Here is a 20,414-nt window from a genome sequence, read left to right as displayed (position 1 = left end):
GTTGGAATAACTGGAATATTTGGTTGACATATTTGTACGTTAATAGCTCTGTTTTTAAAGTATCTACCTTTGCAGCTTTTGTTCATTTTACCCCTGCTATAGATTAATACCCTATTAGGTAAAAGGAAGTCTTTAAGCTGCTTCTTTTAAAGACTATACAAGTGGAACACATCTGAGAGGTTATTTTTAAAAACTTTTTAAACAATTTATTGGCTATTAAGTAAAAATCTTCCTTAGGAAAATTACTGGTCATCAAAGAAAATAAATGCATCAATATATCTTACTGTGTTCTTGCTGTGCAAGTTTTTGTGTAAATATTTCCTTTTATATATAAAAATCACTATTCAGGCCAAATTTATCAGAAATAAATAAGAAAGCATGAGTAATATGGCTTATTTTAGAATAAACTCTCCTAATTGAAAAAAAACCAATGAATTCTTGACCTGATTCTTAGCTGCGTATTTTTTTTTTTACAGCCAGTTATTTTCATAGGACTGTACTTAGATAACTCACATTAATGTCTAAAGGACCTTACTATGAATCATCAAGCAATGTCCTAACACTACTCTATATACAAATAGAAATATCCCAGTGTGCTTATACCATTATTCACATTGAAAAATTTGCAATTCAGTGTTTTCTTTCAACTAAGACATCTAAGACAGCCTTTAATGGTCTTACATTCCTCCCATCTCTCCTCAGAGTTACTGGTAGTATGTTTTCTATTGAGGCTGCTGCTTTACAGCTCATTGGTATTATAAAAATGGAAAGTGGAAGGTTCTGTCAAGAGCTCATTAGCAAAGCACTATTGTTTTGCCTCCTGTTAATTTTCAATGCTGGCATGTCATTCATTGAACTCTGACCTAATCAATCCTCTGGAAACAAGTTACAGTCTTTTATGGCTAGGATGGTGATAAGTCAAGTTTTATTCTGTCAGTTTCTAAATAATAATAAACCAAATAGAAATGGTTCCTTAAAGCATGTTTGATCCAAAAGAAGGACAAAATCTGATTACGCATGACAAGAATCCTATTTGTAGAATACTTTAAATTGTTTATTGTAAACCACTCCTTCTTTTATATATATATATATATAATGGGTTAGTTTTTCCCTTTCTGTAAGGCCATAGCTGGTTATTCTTTTTGACTAGTTGCCTCAACATGTTTCTCACATAAGCGAAACTGAACATGCTGCTATTGATCATCATCAACTTCTTAAAAAAAAAAAGTTTTTTCTGGATAACTGGTACTTTGGGAGTTTTGTAATAACCCTTTTGGAGTCTAAACCAGCACATCTCCTCTGTGGGTTCATTCTAGAAAATGTGCTTTGTCTTTATCTTTAGTAATCCAAGATCGCTCTAAAATTAAGGCCATCAGGGAAATAGCAAACTGATGATGCATTTTCTTGTAGTGCTTTTTGCACACTACTGCTTGATCGACAGATCTTTCTGAAACATTTTTATCAGGCACCTGTAAAACAGAACACGTCTGTTAATTCATATTTTATAGATGTTCATCTAGTATTCTAAGTTAGAGTTCCTGTTTGTTTATACCCTTACTCATTCAAAGAATATTAATACTAGTAGAAAAGCATGTTCTTCTTTAGCTCAGTTTGCTTTTCAATTATTGTTTTTATTTTTTGTTTTTTTTAAATTTTTGTTTTTTTGTAATAGAGGCTCAGCTTCACTTGTTTTATATTCTGGCATGCAGATGAAAAACACTTTCATCATAATTAGTTTGTCTTCAGATTTCTTACTACATAAAAACATGGAATGAAGAAAAGCCTCAGATAGTTAAAATGTATGATCCAAAAAGTATGAAAAAATTGTGTTTAAGTTCTGGCTTCCACAAGTTCGTAGGCCTAGGCCTATGCAAATTACTTGTGAATGTCAGTTCCTTGACATATAAAACAGGAACAGAACCTTATGGTGGTTGTATGGATTACAGGAAATAATGTATGGAGTAGTGCTTTATTATCTGTGTTATACAAAATGTTAATTTTTTTAACCTTATGACGATTTATGGCATTTTCTACTTCTACAGATATACCTACTGAGAAGACAGCAGACTTACTTTCATCATCTGAATCAAATCCAAAGAGGGTCTGACATTTCTTTTGTGCAAGGTGAGCCTCAAGTGCTTCTGCATTACAGTAGGTGGTCAGGCATTTGCCACATCTTAATCTTTTCACTGATTTTTTACAAACGTTATCTTGATCAGAACAGGCATCTACCCTATCAGTCAGAAATTTTCTGCGTTTTGGCATACTAAGGTACCGTTCATCAAGGTAACTGGGAGGCAATGGTCTGACATATGGCTTTGTTAAAATTAAGCCATATGAAGTGTGTTCACTCGTCGGATTTGGTTTGGAAGGTGCCTGAGATACTGGCAGGGTATTGTGTTCTTGTGGTACAACACTGGGTAAAATGGAACCGTTTTCTGTCCTGATTCTACTTGTATCAATTTTCAAAGCAGGATCTGATGAAACTAAAGGTGTCTGCTCTATTCCACTGTGTCCATTGACTAAATCATTAATACTATAATTATTTTCAGAATTTGGCTCTATGTCAGGCATCTTTTGGTCTGTCAAGCTTGTATCAGAAACAGTGTCGTCAGAATGTTCATCTCCATTCTGAATTAAACTGTCTGTTTTCTTTTCCATACTTTCTATACATGTCTTTGGTTCTGTAATCTCTTTCCTTGATTTGCTAGTAGAAACTGGGAGACTAGTAGTCTGTCTCTCACTACCAGATGAGTCTTTTTCCTGATGATTAGATTTGGAGTCTGTAAGAACATCCCAAAGAATTGCTTCACTTGGTTGTGCAGATGATTCTGGTGTTTTACTTAAATAGTGCTGAGCTTCATGTTCATATAGCAGAGGAAGATCTTCAAAAAGCTCATGGCATTCTGGAAAACTACACTGAGCTTGAAATATCCTGTGACTTTTTGTGTGCTGAGCAAGTTGGAATGGCAGCTTAAATGATTCATTGCAATTAAAATGCAAACAAAAATACACATTTGGATAGCTGTGTCTATTAAGGTGATCTATAAAATGCTGAGAATCTTCAAATTGCCTTTGACAAAATTTGCATTTTCCTTTGCTCCACTTCATTACTGTTTGCCGCACATTTAAATCAGTTGGATGTACAGTCCTTGCATGCTTATTCAGAAATCCAATTCTTTTAAATATCCTGACACAGCCAAGAGCAGGGCACTTAAAATTTCCTTCTTGATCTGTCGCATATATGTCTTTTGGATGGCACACAGCTCCATTGATTTTATGAAGTACTGAACTTTCTTGATTCAGGTCATAGTCATCTTCTTCATAATCACCTTCCTCATCTTCTTCCTCCTCATAATCATCCACACAGATAGGTAATGGCTCTGAGACATTATTTAAAGAAGTATCAGGGCTGCCATTTTCAGTAATGTTTTCAATAACATCTTCTGATACATTTACAGGAATTTCAGTGAATTCACCCACATGTGCAGGGATGACGTCTTTGTTTCCATCACTGGAACCGGTAATAGTCTCTACTTCCAAATCCTTATTATCAGAATTCCCATTTTCAAATGAAATGAAAGTATCAGAACAATTCATTTCTTCCAAAGCAGGATTTTCTTGATCCTCTTGCTGAGCTGCAGCAATTTGCTGTCTCTGTATTTTCTTAACGTGATTCTTCAAATGCTTCTGCATAAGTCCTCTGTTTCTAAATTTCCTGCCACATATCACACATGAAAAACTGCCCTTTTTCTGATGAGCCTGGGCATGCCTTACAATGTGACCACCTAGAAATTCCTTGTTACATAACATACACCGATGCCTTGGGACATTGTGATCTACTCTGGAAGCATTAAGAGCTGTAAGGTTTTTCTTTGCGTTACTAGAGCCTTTTGGTTGCACTCCAGATATATCATCAGGATCAAGCTCTCCAGGGCTCTGATCTGTAAGAGAGTCAAGCCCTTCCTCTAAACCGTGCTGATCCAATGCCTTTTTTACATTACCTGTAGAATTTTCCAGTGCACTTTCATTTAGAAATCTAACTGCTGATTTATCACTCAGTAATGCTACACAGTTTTTCTTAATCATTATGAAGTTCCAGAATTCAGGATCAAAAAACAATCCCTTTTTCAAAATTGGAAGTAATTCAAAACGAACACGATTTTGAACACTACTTGTGCCTTCATTGTATTCTTCATCTGGACGTTTGTAAAGCTCTTCAACAGTATGATAAGCTTCCAAGGAGCGTTCAAGAAAAAATATTGAGAGTGCACAAATCCTGAGAATCTCCAAATCATTTGGTAAAAAATGTGCAATTGTTTTATAAATTAGACATTTAGTTTTAGGATCATCATGAAGATCTAGTTGTAGAGCACAACCACATATTTCAACACAAATTTGTAAGCCTTCTTCTTCAACCTGTAAAAGAAAAATATTACCACTGAATACCTTCTAAAAAATTATCAACACTTACTAGCTTACCTTTTTAAAATACAACTCTGAAACAAAAGCTGAATAAACAAACATAGTATTCTAAACATGCAGTTTTCTTCAATGGGTAGCCTTGTTTACTCTTTTTTAATATATAAATAAATTTCTTTTTTTTACTTGAGAATAATCTGGAAAAGATAGCATTTTAGCTTCAATTTATTTAATTTTCAAGTTTATAAGCCTTACTAACCATAATACAAAATATTATAACCTTATGGTGATTAAAATATAAATGCTTCATAAACTTATGGTGATTAAAGTTTATTACAAATCTAGATTTTTTTTTATTAAAAAGGACGGCTTATGGAAACTTTCATAAAGATGCACTAAATAATACTATTTTACTTATTAAGTAATATTATTTATCAAAATAAGCAGGGAAATGTAATCCATATGAAGAAGGCAATTACAAACTTTCCAAATAAGTAAGGTATCAGAATAATGAACGTACTGAAAGTTATCTGATAAGTATTTAGGCTTTGAAACTTCTACTGATGACTCAAATGTAACTGCATCAAGCTTTTAGTTGGGAATTTGTTGACTATCCACTTGAATTCAAGTTATACATAATGCCTCTAGTGATTTGGAATATCTGCTCATTTGAATAGAAAGAGATAAAATAGTCTGTTTTGAACAGTTATGTGTGTGTATCATATCGCCTGCATATGGTAAATTACGGATGACAGGGAGGAACAGGACTTTGCCAGCTTCATGTCCTCTGAGTTCCTTACATGCTGTGTAACCCTTACTTACAGTTGCACAAGCAGGCCTTAACTTTACCTAACACTTTACATAGCTGGTAAATTCCTACCTATCTCCTACTCATTCTTTGAGAATCCTAAATAGCAGGGACAGTATCTCATGTGGTTAGTATCTTCTGTGGTTAGCACAGGAGTTGGCAGACCTCTGAATAAGTGTTTGCAGAATGAATAAGATCAGATACATTATACCAATTTTCAGTTCAGTTCAGTCGCTCAGTTGTGTCCAACTCTTTGTGACCCCATGAACTGCAGCACGCCAGGCCTCCATGGCCATCACCAACTCCTGGAGTTCACTCAAACTCACGTCCGTCGCGTCAGGGATGCCATCCAGCCACCTGATCCTCTGTCAACCACTTCTCCTGCCCCCAATCACTCCCAGCATCAGAGACTTTTCCAATGAGTCAACTCTTCGCATGAGGTGGCCAAAGTACTGGAGTTTCAGTTTCAGCATCATTCCTTCCAAAGAACACCCAGGACTGATCTCCTTTAAGATGGACTGGTTGGATCTCCTTGCAGTTCAAGGGAGTCTCAAGAGTCTTCTCAAACACCAAGGTTCAAAAGCATCAATTCTTCAGCACTCAATTTCTTCATAGTCCAACTCTCACATCCATACATGACCAATGGAAAAACCATAGCCTTGACTAGATGGACCTTTGTTGGCAAAGTAATGTCTCTGCTTTTTAATATGCTATCTAGATTGGTCATAACTTTCCTTCCAAGGAGTAAGCGTCTTTTAATTTCATGGCTGCAGTTACCATCTGCAGTGATTTTGGAGCCCAGAAAAATAAAGTCTGACGCTGTTTCCACTGTTTCCCCATCTATTTCCCATGAAGTGATGGGACCAGATGCCATGATCTTCATTTTCTGAATGTTGAGCTTTAAGCCAACTTTTTCACTCTCCTCTTTCACGTTCATCAAGAGGCTTTTTAGTTCCTCTTCACTTTCTGCCATAAGGTTGGTGTCATCTGCATATCTGAGTTTCTTAATATTTCTCCCAGCAATCTTGATTCCAGCTTGTGCTTCCTCCAGCCCAGCATTTCTCATGATGTACTCTGCATATAAGTTAAATAAGCAGGGTGACAATATACAGCCTTGATGTACTCCTTTTCTTATTTGGAACCAGTCTGTTGTTCCATGTCCAGTTCTAACTGTTGCTTCCTGACCTGCATGCAGGTTTCTCAAGGCAGGTCAGGTGGTCTGGTATTCCCATCTCTCTCAGAATTTTCCACAGTTTATTGTGATCCACACAGTCAAAGGCTTTGGCATAGTCAATAAAGCAGAAATAGATGTTTTTGCGGAACTCTTTTGCTTTTTCGATGATCCAGCGGATGTTGGCAATTTGATCTCTGGTTCCTCTGGCTTTTCTAAAACCAGCTTGAACATCGGGAAGTTCACAGTTCACGTATTGCTGAAGCCTGGTTTGGAGAATTTTGAGCATTACTTTACTAGCGTGTGAGATGAGTGCAATTGTGCGGTAGTCTGAGCATTCTTTGGCATTGCCTTTCTTTGGCATTGGAATGAAAACTGACCTTTTCCAGTCCTGTGGCCACTGCTGAGTTTTCCAAATTTGCTGGCATATTGAGTGCAGCACTTTCACAGCATCATCTTTCAGGATTCGAAATAGCTCAACTGGAATGCCATCACCTCCACTAGCTTTGTTCGTAGTAATGCTTTCTAAGGCCCACTTGACTTCACATTCCAGGACGTCTGGCTCTAGGTGAGTGATCACACCATCGTGATTATCTTGGTCAGGAAGATCTTTTTTGCACAGTTCTTCTGTGTATTCTTGCCACCTCTTCTTCATATCTTCTGCTTCTGTTAGGTCCATACCATTTCTGTCCTTTATGGAGCCCATCTTTGCATGAAATGTTCCCTTGGGATCTCTAATTTTCTTGAAGAGATCTCTAGTCTTTCCCATGCTATTGTTTTCCTCTATTTCTTTGCATTGATCACTGAGGAAGTCTTTCTTATCTCTCCTTGCTATTCTTTGGAACTCTGCATTCAGATGCTTATACCTTTCCTCTTCTCCTTTGCTTTTCGCTTCGCTTCTTTTCACAGCTATTTGTAAGGCCTCCCCAGACAGCCATTTTGCATTTTTGCATTTCTTTTCCATGGGATGGTCTTGATCCCTGTCTCCTGTACAATGTCACGAACCTCCGTCCACAGTTTATCAGGCACTCTATCTGTCAGATCTAGTCCCTTAAATCTATTTGCCACTTCCACTGTATAATCATAAGGGATTTGATTTAGGTCATACCTGAATGGTCTAGTGTTCTTCCCTACTTTCTTCAATTTCAGTCCAAATTTGACAATAAGGAGCTCATGATCTCAGCCACAGTCAGCTCCCGGTCTTGTTTTTGCTGACTGTATAGAGCTGCTCCATCTTTGGCTGCAAAGAATATAATCAATCTGATTTTGGTGTTGACTGTCTGGTGATGTCCATGTGTAGAGTCTTCTCTTGTGTTGTTGGAAGAGGGTGTTTGCTATGACCAGTGCATTCTCTTGGCAAAACTCTTATTAGCCTTTGCCCTGCTTCATTCCGTATTCCAAGGCCAAATTTGCCCATTACTCCAGGTGTTTCTTGACTTCCTACTTTTGCATTTCAGCCCCCTATAATGAAAATGACATCTTTATTGGGTGTTAGTTATAAAAGGTCTTGTAGGTCTTCATAGAACCGTTCAACTTCACCTTCTTCAGCGTTACTGGTTGAGGCATAGACTTGGATTACTGTGATATTGAATGGTTTGCCTTGGAAATAAATAGAGATCATTCTGTCATTTTTGAGATTGCATCCAAGTACTGCATTTTGGACTCTTTTGTTGACCATGATGGCTACTCCATTTCTTCTGAGGGATTCCTGCCCATAGTAGTAGATATAATGGTCATCTGAGTTAAATTCACCCATTCCAGTCCATTTTAGTTCGCTGATTCCTAGAATGTCGACATTCACTCTTGCCATCTCCTGTTTGACCACTTCCAATTTGCCTTGATTCATGGATCTAACATTCCAGGTTACTATGCAATATTGCTCTTTACAGCATCAGACCTTGCTTCTATCACCAGTCACATCCACAACTGGGTATTGTTTTTGCTTTGGTTCCATCCCTTCCTTCTTTTTGAAGTTATTTCTCCACTGATCTCCAGTAGCACAATGGGCACCTACTGACCTGGGGAATTCCTCTTTCAGTATTCTATCATTTTGTCTTTTCATACTGTTCATACCAATTTTAGTCTTCTGTAAATCTACCATTTACAACTTGCAATCCTTTTCTGAATTTAAATTTCTTATTTCTTATTGTTACTTATAACTTCTAATGGTCAATTACAAAACATGCATAAATTTTCCAGATACAGCAAATTCAAATCCACTACTTCAAGACAATTCATTCTCTTTCTCCCAAGTTCTATCTGCATCCTCTACCTTTCTTCACAAATTATAATGTACTTAGTTGCTGAGGTTTAAAAAAATTTCAGGATCATCACAAAAGGGAACAGGCTAAGGCTACTTTCTAACCTGAAAGCCTTTAACAATTCCACTACATTTAGGAATTGTTTCAACTTTTAGTGTAATATTCAGTCCTTTCTGGATCTCTAGCAACCCCAACCCCACAGCAACTGAACTCTTTGATTAGTTTCCCCATCCACACTCTCCTGTTAAAGTCACTGGACAGTTATGAGAACCAAATAATAAAATGAGGAAAAGAGGCTCTGTAAACTATGAAGTCCTCTACAAATATTAGAATCATCCTATTCTATCATTTAACACCCAGGTGAAAGCATCCTCCTTTGTGAAGCCTTTTCAGATATGCTATCTGTAACGTCTCCTTCTGAACTCACACAGCATTACCAGTGCCTCCTTTCACAGCACTGAGGCATATGAATGATCTATTCCATCAGATAAAAATGTTTTTAGTAGAGTGGATAAGAAATTAAGCACATTTAAAATACTTATTTCATCTTTGAATTTTTATCATGTATTCTTATGTTGACCATGCATGTGAAATTGAGAAAGTTCTAAGATAATTGGCTGAACTTCACCTATATTTTATACTTTCTGTAAGTCTCTCTCAATTTTTGGTGAAAAGTGAAAGTGTTTGTCACTCAGTCATGTCTGATTCTTTGCAACCCCATGGACTGTAGCCCTCCAGGCTCCTTTGTCCATTGGATTTTCTAGTCAAGAATACTGGAGTGGGCTGCCATTCCCTTCTCCAGGGAACTTCCCAATCTAGGTTTTGAACCCAGGTCTTCTGCACTGCAGGCAGATTCTTTACCATCTGAGATGAGAATCATTTGTTTAAAAAATATAGACAGAAATCTTTATTTTTAGAAAAGTTTTACAGGTGATTCTGATGCACTTCAAATATTAAGTGCAAAATTTGCACTCTACAGCATAGATTTTTTTTTTCCATTTTTTGGTGGCACAAGAGGTTAACTTTGATGATGCATTTAAATGACAAATCACTATTTAATAATGAAGCTATTAGTGTAGTTAGCTAAAAAGGACCTAAAAAAGTCCTCTGATACAGTGCTTTATATCATGGGAATATGATACAAAACTTTGTACCAAGGGAATATGATCACTACATGGTCATACATCTAATGAGTAATGCAGTAATAAATATGATAAATGCATAAATGTATAAAAAATTAAAATATATTATTTAATGGATGCCTCCTTACGTATTTAAAAGAAACCTACATAGAGATTCAGTTAAATGGAGCTATCTAAAATGTAAGGTAGCTTTATCTTCCCTATCTTTGTATTCAAAGTTCTGTTAATATTTGAGGAGAAAAAGTAAAAAGATCTGTAGGATCTACTTTTATGTCTATAGAACTGTACACACTTGCCAGTAGTCCATGAAAAACTTGCTTCAGAACTATTTTTAAAAACAGGTAATGGGTTTTTACTCTTATTTTAAATAAACATTTAAAAAATTTGTTCTTAGGTTTCAAAAATGCCTCAGAATTCATTGTTCCTTTTCATTCTAAACATCAAACTTAAAACTATGAACTGTATTTCTCTATGACAGTGAATTAGGTATTACTTATAGTTACATAAAGATCATCTGCACATTAGTTAAGATTATATAAACAGGATTTAGAATAATGTTAAAAGTGACAGGCTTATTTAATTTTAAGAAAAGAGATAACAGCTTCTTACAGAAGCAAGTGGTTCCCACATAAAACTTTATGTAACACTAAATTGGCTTTTTAGCTCTCTTTTTTTTTTCAGTTATTTTCATTTATGTATAAGATTTGTGTCTTGGGAGTTTGAGGTTAGGGCGAGGGGAGTATATAATATATGGAGAACGTGGCCTTAAAATCTTTCTTTACTTCAATTACATGATCAAATAAATTTTATAAGAGATGCAAGTTTTAGTGAACTGTCATTTAAATTTAACTTAAAATGAAGGGATAAATATATACTATTTACCTCATCTTTAATGATTTTCATGAAAGGAAATATGACTCTCACATTAGTTGCTGTTCTTAAGAGCTGGTAGCACTGATCTACAAAAACTTGTTTTGAAGGATTAGACTTTAGCTGAAGTTTACTCCATATGAAAATCAACTCCCTGTAAATGAGAAAAAAGAGAAATATCAAAAATACAGTTTATTCAAATACACACATTAGCTGTCTTTCCTTTATTCTGTAGTGCCCTGGCTGGGATGTATACAAAGTGGGTGTAAGTGGATATTAAGTTAACTCCAAGCTACTTCCAAAGCTACCTGTTTGGGACTAACAGAAGCTGGGAGGAAAGGAGAGATCAGAAATTACGACTTGCAATGGTACAGAATGTATCCCAACCATATGCCAACAAACCTAAGGCATCTCTAGTACTTGATCAAAACACATTCTAATTTCAATGTACCAATATTAATGAGATTACTTAAAAAAATAACTTTGACCTTTAAATTAATATCCACTTGCAAATTTAGAAATCAATGTTGTACTTTCTGCAAAGAAGAAATGATTCATACTTTTAAATCTATTAAGATACCAAAAGTACTACACATTAAAATTATTAAATATATTATAGCATTGATTCTGAAATTTTATGTTTTACATCATCTGCTCTTCCATTACAGTGTAGTACTTTTAAAGGAACAAGCTATGGACCATTTAAAATATTACACAGGTAGATTCTTTTCTAAAATATGGAGGGCAGAGGAATCTGGTGTGCTGCAGTCACAAAGAGTTGTACACGACTAAGTGACTGAACAACAACAATAGGAGCGAGCAATGGGTTCTGAGACAAAGGAGATTGTAAGGTATAATTGAAATGTTTGGATATTACATTTCAGCAAATTATAACTCCTTGAAAAGTGTCATAAAAGTTACATAAAGCATCACAGTCTAAAAAGTATTAAAATAATTGTTGAAAATATATATTTTTTAAAAGCAATATACTGATTATGTACTTTGAGCCCAGCACATAAAGCTATTAAATCTAAGGACAGTTTGACTACTATCATGAAGGTGCAGATACTCTATTTAGAGAGACAATATAGAGAACACAAAACAAAAACTGATGGCAAGCATCACAGAAAGTAAAACCAGAATTTCACTTCCATTTCATACTAGCTGTGTAGGTGTTCCTAAGTTTCAGTCTACCTCTCACTTTTTTTTTTTTTTCACACAGAATTCCTTTGAGAAGCTCATGAGGTTTCATACCATGCTCCCAAATCTCTACCTCTGATTTCTCCGGTTTGCATAACTGGTTATTTCGATTTAGATTGGTTTCTATCACTTTAATCCATTTCAGTTCAGTTCAGTTGCTCAGTCATGTCCAACTCTTTGCGACTCCATGGACTGCAGCACGCCAGGCCTCCCTGTCCTTCACCATCTCCCGGCATTTGCCTAAGTTCATGTCCATTGAACTGATGATGCCATCTAACCATCTCATCCTCTGTTGCCCAAAGACACTAAATATTCCTCTAACCTGTTTGTTTTTCATAGTCTCTAATTTTCATTATACTTTTGCCCACAATTTTATCATTCTCAATGTTATCACCTTAGACCCTTTAATTTTCCATATGTACTTCTGTAGGGGTTGCTAAACTAATCTGCTACCAGTCTCCTAGATATTTAATTTAGTACTTGTTCAGTATGCTTTATGGTGTTAAAAGCAACAGAAACCTGGGTTTTGGAGTCAGAAGGATCAGGATCTGAATCCTGGGCATTCTTCTAGGTTGGTTTCCTCAGTGTCAGTTAATGTGCTTTATTTATTCTCTTTTTTGTTTGTTGATTGCTCTACTTGGAAAACAATTATTTCTAAGATGAGCTTATCTGTCAAAGTCCTTATCAAGTAACTCTTCATGAAAACTTTCATGAATACCCCAAACTAAAGTGATAATTATTTCAGAACAGATCTTATCTCTCTTATTGGTTTCATGCCTTTCATAAACTTCCTTGTTTTGGAAGGCCTGTTTCCTGACATATTAATGCATTGTAAATCTTCTCAATAACACACTGTATAGTGGAGCTAATGGAAAAGAACAGGGATTGAGAATAAATGAGACCTACTCAAGAGGCCTGCGTCTCAATCAGGCATTATATACCAACTGGGATGGTACCACCCAGTCCACAGTGAACCATCATTCTCTAAGAAGAGCCCTAATACACAGGGTTGGAACCTCAGTGGCCATGCCTTCTATATGACCCTCCTCACTGTTCCTAAAATATTAATCTAAGGATGGGAAACTGACCTCAGTTCATTTAGAACCCCTGAAATGGTCTCAACTCTAAACTATGAAGCCTGGGGAGTGTTGCCATTCTTCTGGTCTACAAAGAGAAAGACTGAAGCCAACTGGCAGATCAGAGATACTTTTTAAAAACCCCAGCAATCTCAGCATCCTTGTTAGCAGTTATTTTTGAGGACCACACATATCTCTGCCCTTGATGTGGCTTGTGTAATATCCCAGTATTCATTCAATAAATGCTACCTTGTCCCTGAACCAGTTAGACACAGAATGATATCACTTGCAAACTGACTAGAATAAATTCCAACTCCATTTTGTTATTATTAATAGCTGTGTGGCTTTAACCTCTTTTATCCAGAATTTTCTTACACATAAAAAGCATTAAGACAGATAAGTGAAAACACCTAGGTAAAATGTCTAATAGATACTGATGTTTAATAAATTGCTCACTGATAGTCTTTGTGAAGACCAAAGGGAAAGTTTAATGAAGCTTCTATTTTCTTTTCGCAAAAAGGGTCCGTACGAAAAACATAGCACTGGGACTTCCCTGATAGTCCAGTGGTGTAACAATCCGCCTTCCAATGCAGGAGATGCAGGTTTGATCCCTGGTTGGGAACTAAGATCCCACATGCCTCGGGGCAACTAAACCCACTCACCACAACTAGAGAGCCTGCATGCTGCAGGTTAGAGGGCCCGCACCCTTAAGAGCCCACGCACCACAGGTAGAAAAGCCTGCATGCCACAATGAAGAGTCTGCACACCTCAATGAAGACCCAAGTGCAGCAAATAAAAAACAAACAGAAAGCCTCACAGCACTGACTTGGTGTACAAACACATTTCCCAGGTAGCTCACTGCTAATATAACCATCAAGTTATCTAATTGCAGAGAGACTATAAAATGATTTATAGCCACCCTTACCACACAGATTTTTTTCATACTATACCCATTTTATAGTAAGTAATATTTAATAGTAGAGGCTGCTTAGGTTTGAATCTCAGCTTCATTTACCCCATGAGATTGCTGGAATAAATGAGATTATATATAAGCACAGACTAATGAAAGCACTCAGCCAATATAAGCACCTGTTATTATTGTATTATTATTGATGGTGAGGAACTAGATTAGTAGCTTGTTTCATTGGCTTGAAACAACAGTAAAACTGGACTGTACATCAAGTTTTGTCCTCAGAAAGGGGAGATGAAGAACAAGCTGAAGACCAAAATGAAACAGACAAAACAGACCTTGTAAGCTGGAAGAATCCTGCTCTTCAAGTTACAGTGAAAATCAACTTTTAGAAGAAAGAAGACCCTAGCACTCAGAAATACAAAGGAGAGAGGTAAAAGAAATAAGAGGGCAGGCAATCAGAACTCAGCCTACTCAGAAGGAAGCACAAAGAAGCAGGCTAAGGAGTCCTTTTTTGTTAGGCAGCTGGGAGGCACACACCCACCTTCTAATTTTAGAAGGTGACTGTGGCCAGGAGCAGGAAAGATAGACTCTGTTCTATTTTTGAAGTTCCTCTCTAAAGAGTAGAAATTGGTTAGCCAAGAAAAGAAGAAAATAAAATGTTTTCCTGGTCATTTTTTGGTTTATTTATAGGTGATTCCAGTTTACTTATAAGTATGTCAAAATGAAAGACTAAAGATAGCCTTAAATAGTTTAATAAAGCCAAGGGTGGAGAACATTCCTATTACCATAGAAAAGATATATTAAATAGTAATGACTATACATTGTTTCAAAATAATTACCTATCAAGAAGTGATAATACTTTGAAAACTACTTAGAAGTGTACGTCTTAACCACTATCTCCTGATCCTCTTCTCTATTTGCAACTCCAATTTACATAGTACACTTTTGAATAAAAATTTGTACAATCTAACTTAGAGTACAGTCCCACAGAAGATAAGTCCACTAGTTTCTAGACCTAACTCTATTAACTAGCTTTTGACTCCATCTCTGAATCTAAAGATTTTAATCTATAACATCTATATTAAATAAGTTTATCTTTACACCTCCTTCAAGCTATTCTTTTAAGTATCTAAGAACTTAAAATTTAAAAGCATTCATTAAAAAATATTTATAGCCCATACCATTTCATATTATTTTGTTAGGTAAATGAGACCTAGTTTTCTCTCAAGAATTGGTGACATGTCAAATTGGTAGTAATGTGTCTGTGTGTACTGAGGTAGAGGAGGCAAAAGTTATTAGGATTTTTTTCTAATTATTCTTGATTTTCTCTAATAGTAAAATACTCTCAAATTAAATTAAATGCTCTTAAATTAAAATACTCTCAAACCACATTCTGAATTACATGATTACCTGGATCATGTAATTGGATGCTTCATATGTTCTAACAACATTTTAATGGTTTTTAAATGCTCAGAAAAACTAACAGTCACATAATATCATTCATATTAGCACCCCCTCACCCCCTAAATGAACTACTTAGCTATGAATCTAGCAAAATATGTATGAGATCTACATGAGGAAAACTATAAAACTCTGATGAGTGAAATCAAAGGAATAAATAAATGAAGAGATAGTCCATGTTCATGGACAAGAAGACTAAATATTACAAGTTATTAGTTCTTCTCAGCTTAATCTACAGATTCAACCCCAATCTAAATCCTGGTAGTTATTTTATGGATATGGACAAACAGATTCTAAAGTTGTTATGGAGAAACAAGAGACCCAGAATAGCGAATACAATACTGAAGAAGAACAAAGTTGAAGGACTGATACTTCCTAACTTCAGGACTTAATATAAACTAACATAATGAAGACAGTGTTGTACTGGTTAAAGAACAGACATATAGATCAATGGGAGAGAACAGAGAGCCTAGAAATAGATGTACATAAATACGGTCAATTGTTCTTTGACAAAGAAGCAAAGGCAATGCAATGGAGCAAATATCTTGTCAAGAAATGGTGCTCAGGCAACTAGACATTCACATTAAAAAAAAAAGATGAATCTAGACACAGATCTTGTGTGTTAAGTGGCTTCAGTCATATCTGATTCTCTGAAAACCTATGGACTGTAGCCTGCTAGGCTCCTCTGTCCGTGGGATTCTCCAGGCAAAGACCTTACACCCTTCACAAAAATTAACTAAAAATGGATCATGGCCTAAACAGAAAACACAGAAGACCTTGTGTATGGTGATGCCTTTTTAGATATAACACCACAGACATGATCCATGAAAGAAATAACTGACAAGCTGGACTTCATCAAGATTGAAAACTTCTCTGTGAAAGACAGTATCAAGTCACAGACTGGAAAAAAGTATCTGTAAAAGACGCATCCAATGGACAACTGTTATCAACAATATACAAAGAACTCTTAAAACTGGACAATAAGAAATCAAATAACCCAATTAAAAAATAGACTAAAGATCTTAACAGATACCTCACCAAAGAAGGTATACAGATGGCAAATAAGCATGTGAAAGCATGTTCCACATCATATGTCATCAGGGAAATGCAAACTACAACTAAATTAAAACAACAATGAGATACTACTACACACCTATTAGAATGGCTAAAATCTGGGACACTGAAAATACCAAATGCTGGTGAGGATGTAGAGCACCATGAACTCTCATCCATTGTTGGTGGAAATGAAAAATGGTACAGCCACTTTGGAAGCCAGTTGGGCAGTTCCTTACAAAACTAAATATATACTCTTACCACAAGTTCCAGCAATCATGCTCCCTGGTATTTACCTAAAGGAGTTGAAAACTTATGTCCACACAAAAACCTACACACAGATGTTTATAGCAGCTTACTCATGATTGCTGAATCTTGGAGGCAACCAAGATGTTCTTTAGTAGACCACAGATAAATAAACTGTGGTACATCCAGAAAATGGAATATTATTCATGACTAAAAAGAAATGAACTATCAAGCTATGAAAAGATGTGGAGGAAACTAAAATGCCTATTACTAAGGGAAAGAAGCCAATCTGAAAATGCTGCATACTGTATGATTCCATCTATATGATACTCTGGAAAAGGCAAAACCATAGAGATAAGGGGCACGGGTGGGAGGGAAGAGATGAATAGTTGAGCAAAGAGGATTTTTAGGGCAGCAAAAATACTCTGTGTGATATTATACTGATATATATCATTATATGTTTGTCCAGATCCATAAAATAATTAACAGCAAAAGTGAACCCTAAACATAAACTGGACTTTGGGTGATTAATATATGTCAATGTAAGTTCGTCTTTGGTTAAAAAATATATATATACCATTGTGGTGAGTGTTTTGATAATGGGGAAGGATATGCATTTGTGGGGACAAAGAGTATGTGGAAAATGTCTGTACTTCCCTCTCGATTTTATTGTAAACCTAAAACTTCGCTGAAAAATAATCTCTTACTAAGTGTAATGTAAAACATAATTATTTCATTATAACACATTTCTTAAATATAACACTGTTATTACTGGCACATATTCTTTTTTATCATTTTGTCATTTCTTTTTGATCATTTTCTTTTTTAACCCTATTGTGCATTGTTTCTTGCACAATAAATGTGTGTGGGGGGGAAAATGGCTTAACATAACTTTAAAAAAATTATGTATAAATTCTGCTAACGAATTCTCCTTCTGCATCCCATCTCACCATTTCTTTGTCTGTATTATGAACACTTACCAGATACAGTACATATCCCCATTCTGGAGCTGTGAAATAAGAAAGGATTCACAGAGTTGCAAGGCTAACATAGTCTTGCCTTCTTTTTCAGTGTTACAGATGATATCAATTCCACTCTTACAATCAGTTTTCAGTAAATGCTATAAGATGAAAAGAAAACTCAGTTCATATCATTAAAAATATCTAGAAAGATAGCTGTAATAAATGTTTAAGCATTCAGAAGAATTTAGATTTCTAATTTTCTTCTACAAAGACAATGAATTATACAGAACTATTTTTATGTTTTTCCATAGTTTCACTATATAGCACCTACAGTTTATAATGACTACTTTTAACCTCAATGTCCACAGCTTGTAGGTACGTAGGGTCCATATTAGGAAAAGATTAATTCTTTCATCTTAAAAACACCAAAGTAACAAACATTGCAATTTAATTTCTTAGTATTTTAATTAAGATGCAAAATCCTGATGCTTCTCAGTTTTTATTTAACCTGTCACACCAGAAACTCGCTCAACATGAATAATGCTTATCAATGAAAATTTTAATTTCATCATTTGTTAATATGAGCTAATTCAATATAAGCTTAAAAATGGTGCCAAAGGGAATACATCAAGATAATGTAATCTTACGGCCTTTGATAGTACTGTAAAAGGAATTTACCAAAAATGGGCTATGTTTTTTTTGGTAAGTTTAATAGGCAAACATAATCTCAAACAGTACCTCCCGGAATAGGTGATCTTCTACAGGTGACATAAACAGACAGGTGAAGAGTGCTTGATGGAAGTACAAATCTTTACTGATTTCTGGGTGATTTATACAACATTTAATAAGAGCCATTGCTTCAGGTATGCGTTCACAAGCAATTAGGTATCTGGCACGTAGTTCAAAGAATAGTGGATTTTCAGAACTTAAATATTTGTTCACTATATTAAAAATAAAACAGACTCTTATTACTCTCAAGAAAAGACTGTCTCAAACATTTTTCTTTGACACTTCAGCACTAACATGTAGTATCTAATTAAATCAACTATTTAATTAAATAGCATTTTCCTTATTAGGAGTTTGTGAAAAGAATATATCATTTAAATGGTTGGAAAAATGGCAATAAAAGACAACAAAACTGTGCCCAAGAAATATTTGCTGATTCTTTTTCGATCTAAAGAAAGAAGCAAAATTAAAAAAAAAAAAACATGAAATACTCTTTTTTTGTGTTCTCTAATGTTAAAAAATGTTTCAGATAACACAGGATCTGGAATTTCTTTCTAGTCTAAGATTATATACTTTGTCTTCTTACCATTATTTTCATTACTGTAAAATTAGAAGGCTAAATCCTTATCTGCCATTAAAATCATATTAATTCAGATTAATTATAGTGCAATATAATTTGAATTAGTGAAAAGTTTGGTCATAAAAGAAATACATGTTATTACTTTCTAACAAAAAAGCAAGCTAAATGTAATGTCAAATAGGACTGCTTATTAATATATGTCCAAGGATAATCACTAAACTTAATACTTGGTTTTACACAATTTTAAAATATAAAAACACCTTTACCTACATAAGTTTATTCAGACCTAACAATAACCTCATGACAGATATAATACTTGTTTTACAGATCACAAAACTGAGTCTCAGAGAGATCAAATGACTTGCCCAAGGACAAATAATTAATTAAATAAGTGGCAGAGCAGGAAATGGAACCCATATTTCATGATTTCAAATCCAAAAATGTTTTAGTTAATTATATATATTTAATCAATAGCTTCTGAAGTGCCTATGAATAATGTTTTATTTGGGCTTCAACATTTGCCTTGCAACTCTGTTTATAATATCTTTACCCTAATGATCACAAGAGTCGAATCATCCACATTAATGAGCTTCTAGAGCAGCTTTTCCCAAAATGAAGTATGCTAGGGTAAGTATAAAAGGAGTATGTATCAAAGAACTATACACAGTATGTGCTGAGCTGTGCTGTTTAGCTGCTCAGTCATGTCCGACTCTTTGCAACCCCATGGATTACAACCCACCAGGCTCCTCTGTCCATGGGGATTCTCCAGGCAAGAATACTGGAGTGGGTTGCCATGCCCTCCTCCAGGGGATCTTCCCAACCCAGGGACTGAACCAGGTCTGCAGCATTGCAGGCGGATTCTTTACCATCTGAGCCACCAGGGAAGCCTATAAACTGTGTATATAAAGGGTATCAGCCTCACACCAACCAATAATGGTTTTGTTCTAGCTCCTACTTACAGAAACCTAAAAGTTATCTGAAAAATCCAAACTCTTCTCTCCTGTTCTCACTCCATATGAATCTGTCTTTGCTTAGCTCCTGTCCCCTCTGGCCACATTCCCCAGCTTCCTCAGAGATTCCTTCAAGGCCGTCACCCCTGCCTTCCCTGTATTTGACGGTTCATACGTTCCCTCAATAATCCAACTCTTCCTCCTCCGATGTAACTACTGCCTCCGTCTTCACTTTTTTTTTTTAAATTCCTGAGACCTTCACATCAAGTGCTAGTTCTCCTTTCTATCCCCTATATTTATACAATGATACCGCTGCCACATGTACCTTAGCTCTTTCCTTCTGGTCTTGTCCTACTTCCCATCTTATTCCACCACTCTCATTATTTCTCCTGGCCTTATCTCTTTTCATCTTCTCTCACATCTTTTCTTGTCCCCTATGCTTGTATCTGGGGGTCAGCTTGCTTGTAAGCCCTAGAATCATAGCCCCTTCCCTACTCAGTTCTACTCACAACCCACTCCCACCCCTTTACCTGGGACAAATAGAAAGATCCTAACATACTCAGGCAGTTGGCG

General features: G+C 35.7%; 1 protein-coding gene across 1 annotated transcript in view; it reads right to left on the bottom strand.

Moving 5' to 3' along the window:
* Nucleotides 1-1,439: 1,439 nt before the first annotated feature.
* The window catches only part of ZNF654 (zinc finger protein 654), an 85,970-nt gene continuing 66,995 nt past the window's right edge, over nt 1,440-20,414 (bottom strand). Inside the window, exons 5-9 of the mRNA XM_052640278.1 lie at nt 18,324-18,526; nt 17,604-17,743; nt 10,687-10,828; nt 2,073-4,419; nt 1,440-1,469 (exon numbers count right to left, since the gene is read on the bottom strand). Of these exons, the coding sequence (XP_052496238.1) occupies nt 1,462-1,469; nt 2,073-4,419; nt 10,687-10,828; nt 17,604-17,743; nt 18,324-18,526 (2,840 nt within the window). The 3' untranslated portion in view covers nt 1,440-1,461. The remainder of the gene's footprint in view (nt 1,470-2,072; nt 4,420-10,686; nt 10,829-17,603; nt 17,744-18,323; nt 18,527-20,414) is intronic.

This window comes from Budorcas taxicolor, chromosome 1 (genome assembly GCF_023091745.1).
Source record: "Budorcas taxicolor isolate Tak-1 chromosome 1, Takin1.1, whole genome shotgun sequence".
Lineage (NCBI taxonomy): Eukaryota > Metazoa > Chordata > Mammalia > Artiodactyla > Bovidae > Budorcas > Budorcas taxicolor.
The sequence above is the reverse complement of the archived record's forward strand: the minus strand, read 5'-3'. Positions and strand labels throughout refer to the sequence as shown.